The sequence below is a fragment of the Hippocampus guttulatus genome, chromosome 7 (genome assembly GCF_054856545.1).
Source record: "Hippocampus guttulatus isolate MCC_2025c chromosome 7, RoL_Hgut_1.0, whole genome shotgun sequence".
Classification (NCBI taxonomy): Eukaryota; Metazoa; Chordata; class Actinopteri; order Syngnathiformes; family Syngnathidae; genus Hippocampus; species Hippocampus guttulatus.
The window spans coordinates 4,520,877-4,532,574 of record NC_141267.1 but is presented as its reverse complement, the minus strand read 5'-3'; the positions used below and the strand labels follow the sequence as shown (position 1 = coordinate 4,532,574).

The window sequence follows — 11,698 nt, the reverse complement described above, 5'->3', positions numbered from 1 at the left end:
ATGAGATACGCCTGGAGTAAACGAGAGGCCTTAAGTTTTTGCATTGGCTAGGTAGGATTTTTTTTTAGGTTCAGTCGATTGACTTGTATTTATTCATTAGTTTGCAAGGCAGATGTGACACATTCAATATGGCGAACATACGTACGGATCTCAGCAACAGGCCGTCTCGCTAAAGATGAGGTCTATACATGTATTTTGTCTATGGCTCCCCGAAGGTGTGGCCTCCATGATCCAGTCTGGGAGGCTGCGGAGTGACAACCCTCGACCCAGACACGGTCGTCACTGGTCCCAATCTAGAAGAAAGATGCTTTCCGCGACTCTCACTGTGCTGCTAACATTATTCAGCCTGGCAGAAGGCAAACACAAAGACTTTTATGCTTTCAAAATTGTGAACAGTCGAGGGAAATTAGTGTCACTTGAAAAATACCGGGGCTCGGTAAGTTTTGGACTTTTACATCTGATATTCGTCATTTCTCATTCATGTTGGCACCAAACTCTCCATCTGCATGAAGCATCGCGAGTACTATGACTCGCATCTGTCATCATACGGAATTTTTGTTTCCTTTTTGACACTTGGTTCGTGTGCGTACCAGAGGGAGCAATAACGTGTAGCCCCGTCGGCTTACGTGGCAATTTGGCCTGCAAGAGTTTCTGAACTTTCTTCAAAAGTCGGTCCCGATTAGGAGACCTAATATTTTCGAATGTACCAGCAACAATCTTTGACTTGGAAGTCACTTTGCTTATCACCTGTGTCACATGCTTACTATGCGTTACACGTAGGGAAAAGGTAAGTGGAAGCAAGGTACAGTAAAGTAAATCTAAAGCAAGGTACATTGGCTAGAAAGTACATGGACATCAAAGCTTTTCCACTGAATCTGTATTCGCTAGTTCTACTTTTTTTTTTGTTATTAAACTTTTTATTGAATTTTTTCAAACAGTTAGAAAAAAGAAAAACATGGTCACGTGTTCAAGTACATAGAACCACACCAGTTCTGGGCATCGAAATAGTACATACATACATTGACATCCCTGTGAAACGGGTTACAATTACTGCCCTCCCACATATACAATGTCCTGAACACTGTGCCATATGAATAGAAAAGTAATGAAATAAAATAAAATAATAATAATAAACAAAAATAAACCAACTTGAGTGGAATGGGGCCAATAGGGTAACTCAACTATCTGTTCAAGCACTTCCTTAGGTTTCCGTAAATTTTATCCAGGTATCCCATAATGTCTCAAATTTCTCTTGTTCGCCTCGAAGAGTAAATGTCAGTTTCTCCATTTCAAAAATTTCCCCAACCACCTTAGTCCAGTCTTTGACTGTTGGGGGATCTTTTGTCAGCCATCTTCTTGTGTTTGCTTTTTTGCTTGCTAACAGTAAGATGTTGTAGGTGTATTTCTGGGCAAAGTTAATGGTAAAGTCAGGTTCCAGTCCCAAGTACAGGGCTTCAAAGGTCGGAGGGACCACTGTTCCCATAATCTTACCCATAGTCATCCTTGTCTCTTCCCAGTATTTGGAGATGACCGGGCGTTCTACTTTTTAACATTCGATAACTGTATGGCGCGTGGCAACTCGACTCAGTTGAATTCAGATTTCACCTGGTTAAAACTTGACTCGAAATATTCAAAAAGCGACATGTACAGTTGATCATCTTGACTCATCGAAAGCAAATAAATGAAAGGTCTTTCTGACATAGTTGTATTTATCTATAGCTCCAGTTTAATTTTTAGTTAAGATTCTGACCCAGACATCCGCAATTTTACATTGTAGATTTGTGCATTGACAAACCCAATACAAAAAGTGATGTGATTTGCCCCCAAATACATTGCAGATATCTGAAATGTGTTAAGGAAGAATGTAGTTACGCATGTCTGAAATGTTCTTTTTGACTTGGCGAAAGTGAATTACAGCACTGTAATTATTGTACAGAACCAGTCTAGCCGTTAGATGTTAAAAGGCCTTGTCATAATTATCCTAGTCAGTGTAAAAACAATACAGTGTCATTAGACCAGTATGAGGACATATACTTTGTTGCAGTCGAAAACTCTTACTGTTACTCTTACATACAGTATATTCATGTGCAGCATTAATATATGGTGAGATCTCTTTATATTTAACTGCCAGCCTCGGCTGGATATGATTTGCAAATATCTGTACCGTAATTCTAATTTGGTTTCTGTTGTGGTCAGATACTAATGTGACTTCAAAGCACGCAATCAACTCCAAGTGACATTTACACCTGGTTTAGCAGGCTGCTATTATAATTCACAAAATGAACCAACAACATTCCTTGATCAGAAGTCTCACCCTGCAATAGTGCAAAATATTGTTTGTGGTAATTAGAGGTGTGTAGTAATCTGCAGTATTTATTCTGTTACATTTACTTGAGTAACTTTTGGGAATAAATGTGGTTGTCAAAGTTCTGTCAATACAACATTTGGGTGGTGGCCTAGGGACCACAATGTGACTGTGCTGGTGCTGCCGAAGTTCATTGACGCACCGAATGAGACCGTGTAAAGTTCCTAAATAAATGTAAAAGTAATAAGCAACATGTTCTTTTGTTTTTAATATTGATTAATTTGAATTCTGTTAATTTAATACAACACAGAATATTTTCTTCAAGACTCAAATAAGAGAGTATAAAGACATCCATCCATCCAGTTTATGAGCCACTTTATCCTCACAAGGGTCGCGGGGGGTGCTGGAGCCTATCCCAGCTGTCTTCTGGCAGTAGGTAAATATGAAATAATAATTTAAATTTATCAGATGATATCAGTAATACAGAGGGCCGGTCAGTGCCAGTTCTGGCAGGACCATTCCAACATGGCTATTACTCCAACTACAGTAATTTCATCAGGATGGAGCGCTATACTCCAACGCAGTTACATTGAAATCCCATCAAGGAGATGAAGAGATGGACATAGGAAAGACGGGTGGGATGAGGGATAAATGTTTGTTGAAATTAGATGATCGTTCCTGAATGGAATTGCTATTTGGAGAGGGCAACAAAAGAAGTCAACAGTCTCCCTGGGTGAATTCCTACATACTGTTTGTCCGCTGCATGCTTTAAAATTCAATTGGGATGAAACTAAAGTCAGATGTGATCGGTTTAGTCTTCATAACTTTGCAAATGCAGCAATGCTTGTCAGTGGTCTTGGCCACCACCACTCTCATGGCACAAACAACCTTTTGCGCTCACACAATTTACAGTGTTCCATTAACCTGTTTGGCCTGTTTTTGGAATGTGGGCGAAAACTGTAGTACCCGGAGAAAACCCAGTCAGGCACGGGGAGAACATGCAAATCCCACACATGGAGGCCGGACTCAGATTTGAACCCTGCACCTCTGCACTATGAGGTCGACGCGCGAACCACCGGGCCGCAGGCCGCCTTCTAAAATGTATTTTGTATCATGATTTTTTGGGGGGGGGGGGGGGGGGGGAACGGGGTGTTTCCCAATGAATACACTTCCCTTGTCTTGGTTAAAACAAGTAAAACAAAAAACATGTTTTAATAATCACAAGCCATTTCTTTTATAGTGCACAAAATGGCCCTGATGATAATCTCAGACAAACATGAAACATATTTTATGAGGTTTCTGTGTATATCCCTTACAATGGTCAATTTTACAAAATAGTTAGTCACGTTGCAATTGGACGCCTACATGCTCATGTCACTGTCCAGATTGTTTTCTCATTACTTTGAGTAGGGAGGATGGCGACCCCAATTGGACAAAAAGGCTCCCTGCACATCACTTGTACATTGTTATTCAAACCAAAGTCAATTTTTGTGTTGTAACTGTTGGAGGACAACCAAGTAGGGGGAAGTGTGTTGTTGTGGACACGGCGGGATCCCTTCACCGTCCTCCACTTCCCCAGGTCCTCCGCGTGTTCGTTTGATTCGGGCTGAGTTGATGTGCGAAAATCAGAGGCTGGAAATCGAGAAGTTCTTGCAAGAGGTTTTACTGAACGTTCAGGGCACAAGTGTGTAACAAACAAGTGTTATGGTCAAGACACAAATGCGCTCTCCACAAAGTTCCTATACCAGTCTTATATGTTCAAAGCGGGGCGTATCTCCTTGTGGGTATCATCTTATCAGTTTCGGTATGACTGTTTAGATGTTTTTTACCTTTCTCAGAAGTTAACACAATGTTCTGGATGGAAAACAGCTGTAAGTGCGAAACCGCAGTCTAGGTGCTAGATGCGCCTACGTACTTGTGTGGTCGATGTTCACAAAAGGTGTTAACAGTATTTTCGGTTGCCAAAACAGTTCAAACTAAGGTCACCTCATAAGGTTCAACTGGCGGTCATATTGCAAGGCACAAAATGAAGCTTATAGTCAAAGTCGACCTGTCTATGATACAAAGTTTTAAGCTAAACATATAACATGTATAGGTGATATCTTCATAACTCAAATAATCAATGGAATAATGAATGGAGGGCAGCATGGTGGTCGACTGGTTAGCACGTCTGCCTCGCAGTGTAGAGGTCGAGGGTTTGATTTTGTGTGGCATTTGCATGTTCTCCCTGTGCCTGCGTGGGTTTTCGCCGGGTACTTCGGTTTCCTCCCACATTCCAGGAAAATGCACGGAAGGTTAATGGATCACTCTAAATCAGTGGTCCTCAACTAGAAATGCTGTAGGTCCACTTTTTTTTCTTTTTTTTTAATAAGACCAAGGTCCGGTCCCATGCACGGCGGGCATAGGGAGCAGGGCTATATGCCGATTTAGTATGGTCAAGCCAAGCTTATACAAATCAACACTCCTCACAACCAACCAATAATGGGGTGCATGAAAATAAACTTTGCCAGTACACAGCAAATAATGAGAGGTATTGTGTTGAGGCACAGGAACTCTTTTATTTTGTTAAGTTGTGCCTGCTTAATAATAGAAATAGCCCTTTTAGGGAAATAAGACATTTTTACCGTAACTTTGTTAAACAGTAGCTGTCTTTTTTCCCTTAATTTAACAAAAACAAAACAAAATACACATTTTACCAAAATAAATACTAAACATGAAAACAAAAATATCCTTTTCATTTGTACAATTCCCCTTTTCACATCCCCTCTGAAATCACTGAAAAATATATCAGAAGAGGAGTTAAGAACCGTTTTAAATACTGACACAAGGGAGCACAGGACTGTGCAGTGCTGTTCTTCCACTAAAGGTGAATGCAATGTCTGAGGCATGCAACTATTATTTGAGGACGCTATTGTGATGTTAATTTACCATGTTGCGGTGTTCTGCTGTTAAACAGCTGCAAAGATCCCCGGGTAGACGGGAGCAAAACTGCAAAACCTCCCGCGATTCGTCTTGTCTAATTGTCTGTGTGCGGCTCTCCTGGGGTGAAGCACACTGTGGCGTCGCGCATGCGTCTGTTTCCTGACACAATCATCCATTTTGAATGCGTGCGTATTGGGATAAGGGGTGTTCACACGGCACACATTTGCTCCGGCGCTGCACCGATGTATTTTGTTGCGGTATATTTTCCACCGCAGCAAATTGTGTGGAGTGTTCACACGTACAAAGCCGCTGAGCGTGTCTGCACCGGCACACGGCAGTTTCTGCAGCGGAGCAAAACGACAGAAAACAAATGAGCTGTCGTGTTGGTTCTTTTTAAAACGTATACACAACTCAAGCGACTACTGGACAGGCACGTCCTTCTCCTTCTCGGTCTCCGTGCCTTCTGCTCGAGAGTGACCGCCCCCGAAAACGTAAGTCAACGATGACTTCAATGACACTCAGAAAAGCAAATACGTAATGCGCCAAACAGAAAATCAAGAGAGGAAATCACAAAATAAATTATGGGGCACGGGGGGTTGTGGACACACAACAATGGCACAAACTACACAAACAACTCAGAGACAGTCCAGTCTCCTACAAAAGGAAAGATGTTACCAGCCAAGTCTTGCGTCGTTATTAAACAAACACATGACGGAAGTCCGACAGAGCGCGAAAGCAACGCATTCTCGCCGTACGTAAACTCTTCACAAGCATTTGCTCTGGAGCAAATTTAACCCAGTTGCGTTCACATGTGCAAATTTACACCGGCGCTGCTTCGCTAACAAGCATTTGCTCCGGAGCAAATTTTTAAACCACCTCCCAGAGGTGGATCAAATTTGGTCCGATGTAAGCTGTTTTCCGGGGCTACGCCGGAGCTAATTTGCATGTGTGAACGCTCTACTGGCACCGAACCAAATCTTGCTGTGTGAACACCCCTATAGACGCGCGCTGACGCTTATGTATGGGCACACCTTCAGTTCAGAGGAGCCAATCGGCGCATCGTTATCGCAGACATGCCCTGCTCAGCCAGGGTCTCCAGTTAGTCAAACATTATACATACACACAGTCGCGCTGCTGCGGTCCTCTGCATTACATCTGTTAGTGCACGCAAAGAATACAACGGATAATTTTAACAAGCGATCGCGGTAATGCCCAGATTATAGTCCAAAAATATAAAATGTATAACGTAAAAATCACTTTATAATTTGTTATTTTATACACTTTGCCGAGGGTCCGGACAGAGGAGGTCGGCGGTCCGGTCGTGGATCGCGGTCCGCCAGTTGAGGAAGGCTGCTCTAAATTGTCCCTAGGTGTGACTGTGAGTGTGAATGTTAGATGGGTTCCCTGTGATTGGCTGGCAAACAGTTCAGGGTGTGAACCCGGCTGCTGCCCGAAGACAACTGGGATAGGCTCCAGCACGCCGGCGACCTCTGTAAGGACAAGCGAATCAGAAAATGGATGGATGGATGGATAATAAATGGAATGGAATTGATTAAAAAAAGACAACAGGAGCCACATAGCCAGCCACCTTTTGCCATATACCATTTCACATCAGTCATTTTTTGCTCGTTTTATGCACCATAGTGTGGAAAATATAACTGCTGGGTTGACATTATACAAATGTCCATAAATTCCAAAGAAAAGAGGTCTTCCTCGATACCTGGGCCCCTTTTTCGAGTTACATAAGAAGTGCTACATTGTACCACTGTTTTAAAGAGAGCATCTTCTGTGTTTCTTTAGGTGTCCCTGGTGGTGAATGTGGCCAGTGAATGCGGTTTCACCGAGGAACACTACAAAGGCCTTCAGAAACTGCAACGGGACTTTGGGCCATATCACTTCAATGTCCTGGCATTTCCTTGCAACCAATTTGGACAGCAGGAACCCGGGAGTGACAAGGAGATTGACAGCTTTGTGCGTCGAGTCTACGGCGCCTCTTTTCCCATCTTTAGCAAAATTGCTGTTGTAGGAACGGGAGCTAACAACGTCTATAAGTACCTTGTTGGTGAGTTCAACATTAGACAATGTGTGTGCATGTTCTGCAGTTCATTACAGTGGTAAAATATGTGAACCCTTTGGACTGTCTTAAATTTCAGCTTAAAATGGTCATAAAGTGTAGTTTGTTCATTACCAAAACTACAACAAAGTCTGTGTCTACTAACACCACATAAACAATGACGGAATATCTTTTCGGTTTTTTTAGTAGCACCTAACACGTAACCCATCAACATGACAGGGAGGAAAAAAGTAACGCCGAGGTCAGACTCCACGAATGTAGCCCGATTTTGACCCGAGAGATGTGTCACAGACAAAGGAAGTGTGTTGTGGCCGATTTCTTCCTGCATCGTGAGCCTGTGTAGTGTAAGGATTCTCAACCAGTGTGCCGTGGCACATTATTGCGCCTTGAGAGAATAAGAGGTGTGCCGAGGGAAATAATTAATTTTATTAAAAACAAACAAACATGTTTTTAATTTTTCTATGCCCACCACATACAGTAAAAGGAAGAACAATCAAAAGCTCTTCCACTAGACGGCACAAGGTACATAATTGACCTGCGTCGCCTTTTTTTGTGAATTGATTTTGCTCATTGGCGTGCCAAATAAGTCTAACCCAATTCCAAAAAAGTTGGAACATTGTGTTTCACTTAAATTAAAACAGAATATGATTTGCAAGCACACTCCAAAGACATTTAATGTTCAAACGGATAAACTTGATTGATTTTAGCATTTTATGGCTGCAACATGTTCCAAAAAGCTGTTTCAAATGTTGTTTAAAGCAAAAAACCTTTGCTTTAAACAACATTCAGTTCTTCCCCTTTCTTGCCTAATGGACTACTTCAGCTGTTCAACAACTCCATTGTCATATTTTACACTTCATAATGCCCCACACTTTTTTAATGGGAAACAGGTCTGGACTGCAGGTAGGCCAGTCTGGTGTCTGCACTCTTGTACTATGAAGTGACCCTGTTGTAACATGTGCAGAAGGCGGTTTGGCATTGTCTTGCTGAAATAAGCATGGACGTCCATGAAAAGCATATGTTTCTCCAAAACCGGCATGCAGCATTAATGGTGCCTTCACAGATGTGTAAGTTACCCATGCCATCGTCAGGAACAGAGCCCCATACCATCACAGATTCTTAACTTTCTTTTGATGGCGGCGCGGACACCCGCAGCAGCTCCTCTTGTTTTATGTTGTCTTGGGAGGGAAGAAATTTCATCTGTGCTGTATGAGCACATTTGACAATAAAGTTGTATCCAATCCAATATTGGCTTTTGAACTTTGCGTCCATAACTGTCCGGATGGTTTTTTCCTCTTTGGCCCGGAGGACACAACATCCACAATTTCGAAAAACCATTTGAAATGTGGACTCGTCAGACCGCTGAACACGTTGCCACTTTGCAATACAGTGATCCCTCACTATTTCACGGTTCATTTATCGCGGCTTCAGTGCATCACAGTTTTTTTCAAACATATTCATAAACAAATAAAAAATGAAGTCCGCAAACGGTCCGCGAGAAGCAGCAAAAGTCAGCGAAACAACAGCGAGTCACATACAGCAACATATACAGTACTACATGTATATGTTTACTGTATTTTGTTATTCATATACTAATCTAACCGAACTTATACTTAAACAAGTGTATTAACTGACGTTGGCTTTCTGAAGTGGTCCTGAGCCCGTGTGGTGGTATCCTTTTCTCATTGATGTCCATTTTTGAGCCAGTACCGCCTGAGGGATTGAAGGTCACGGGCATTCAATGTTGGTTTATGGCAGGGGTGAGCAAACTTTTTGGCTCGGGGGCCACATTGATTTCTAAATTTGACAGGTGGGCCGGGTCAGCACAAGATATGGTTCATATAAAAAACTGTATATGTTGACAGTCCATAACAAACATCAACAGAACAAAAGCATTCAAGTATTACCTTTTTTTTTTTTTAATGAGAACAGTGAAACAACTGTGGTATATGTCCTGTATGAACGTCCAAGTATGTTAACAACATACAGTTCATGTGTGACAACACAAGCAACAACAATATATTGCCCCAAAACTGCAGCATACAGTACAGGTAGGTGACAAAATATAACAAAGTTAGGACTATTTGCGACAAAATGACACGAGTAAAAGACCTGGTGGTTTCTTTCCACTCACTCACTGTCTCGAACTTGACCTCTCCTCGATCACCACACAAGACAGCGTTGAATTTTTGATGCCAGCCACGGGACGCTTCGAAGTCTTCGATTCCCATAGTTAGTGTTATGGAATTCACTTTCTCTCTTTTTAGCGGTCCACTTTGTGGAAAGTTTTTAGCACGATAACAGTCAAGCCATACCAGGAAACGTGTATTTACTCGACTGTCCGTCGAGCCGCAAGCAATTCACTCTGAGCATGGAAATAGCCAGAATCGGACTGAGCAAGAATCGCTTCCTCGTTTTTCAAAGTCTCGTAGATTTGAGACTTTCCGACTCCAAACGTCTCCTGAATGTTTCGTACTTTGTAACCTGCTTCGTTTAATCAGATACACTTCACTTTCTCTTCTGTGGCCATTACTGTTCCTCTTTGTTTGGATGCTACGGAAGAGGATTAGGGCCAATGAAGAAAAAAAACGTATCCTCTTCCGTAGGATGCCATGATCTACAGGACGTAAAAATATTCGCAATTCCAGTAAAACTCACTGCAATAAAGAGTCTCTTGCATGTCGCTGTTTTGGATCCAATGATAGAAATCGCGGCGCGGACAGCCGGACACACTTATTCCGTCGTATCGAGCGGGAGTTGCTTGAGTTGGCACGACTGCGGGCTTCTGTGTCGTCTCCACCTCCCTCCCTGTGCTCTGCAACTTCAAGTAACTGCGCCACCTGGTGTTGAAATGCCTGTCATTACAAGTCCAAATTAAATGAATGCAATCATTTACATCGAACCTTAATTGTGTACCAACCTTCGGCGGGCCGGATTAAAAAGACCAACGGGCCGGATCCGGCCCGTGGGCCGTAGTTTGCCCACCCCTGGTTTATGGCCTTGCCGCATACATGCAGTGGTTTCTCCAGATTCTCTGAACCTTTTGATATTATAAACTGTATATGTCCCTAAATTCTTTGCAGTTGTATGTTGAGGTACATTGTCCTTAAACTGACTACTTTCTCATGCAGTTGTTCACAATGAGGTGAACCTCACCCCATCATTGCATGTGAATGACTGAGCAAGTCAGGGAAGCCCCTTTTATACCCAATCATGGCAGCCACCTTTTCCCAATGAGCCTGTTCACCTGTAGTATGTTCCAAACAGGTGTTTGATGAGCATTCAATTTTCTCAGGCTTTCTGGACACCTGTCCAGCTCTTTTGGAACGTGACGCAGCCCTAAAATTCGAAGTTAATGTTTATTTGCTAAACACAACAACTGTTATCAGTTTAAACAAAAATATCTTGTCTTTGTAATATATCAATAGGTTGAACATGATCTGCAAATCATTGTATTCTGTATTGATATATGTGTCATACAACACCCCATGGGTTTGCATCTTATTTGCAAAAAAATATTCGCTGATTTCCCCTGCTTGAGTTGCCACCTCCATGTCGAGGTTTCTGTGTCGAGATTGTTGGTCCCTTTTCCTGAGCCGAAAAAGTACACCTAACCAAGGTACAAAAGGCAAGTGTGAATTTCAAGTGTGATTTGCCATGACCATGCATGAACTCAATGAACTGTGGAACACTTTTTTAAAATTAAAATATTCTCACTTAATTCCCTACAGAATCCTCTGGTAAGGAGCCTAACTGGAATTTCTGGAAATACCTTATCGATGTAGATGGAAAAGTGGTGGATGCATGGGGGCCAAAGGTTTCTGTTGAAGAATTACGTCCAAAAGTAGCTGATATGGTGCGGCAGATAATCCTTAAGAAGAAAGAAGAGTTGTAATATCCTCCTACATCTTCTCACCTGTGGACTCCACTCATCTGCATGTGTATATTCAAATGAACTTGGATTTTTTGAATAAACTTGCTTTCATAACAGTTGCTATCATTTATTTTTATACAGGATTAGCTGACTATTTTTCCCCATTCGTGAATATCAGGTCAAAATCTGACCAGTCCAATCACTCAATCAATGTAGGCATTTAATCAATGGCAGGCCCTTGAAAGATAAGCTTAGATACCAACATCGTACTTTTATCAGGATTGGTTACACTACTTGCCCAAGCAAATAACGGCATTGAAAACCTCACTCGAAATACTGTTATGTAATACTGTCCATGCATACATTTTCCATACCATTGGTCCTCTTTAGACTCGAGGGTGACCTGGAGACTTTCCCAGCTGGCACACCCTGGTCAGGTCAGCAGTCTATCGTATAGCGTCCATATTGAAAACCATTCATACTCAGAATACTCACATGCACACTTACGGAAACCATTGATCAG

At 42.2% G+C, this 11,698-nt stretch overlaps 1 protein-coding gene across 1 annotated transcript; it reads left to right on the top strand.

The window, feature by feature from the left end:
- Positions 1-226: 226 nt before the first annotated feature.
- On the top strand, positions 227-11,291 carry gpx7 (glutathione peroxidase 7). Its single transcript, XM_086116413.1, has 3 exons — positions 227-436; positions 7,028-7,289; positions 11,033-11,291. The coding sequence occupies exons 1-3, from the start codon at positions 227-229 to the stop codon at positions 11,194-11,196; spliced, it is 636 nt and encodes a 211-aa protein (XP_085972539.1). The 3' UTR covers positions 11,197-11,291.
- The last annotated feature ends 407 nt before the right edge of the window (positions 11,292-11,698 follow it).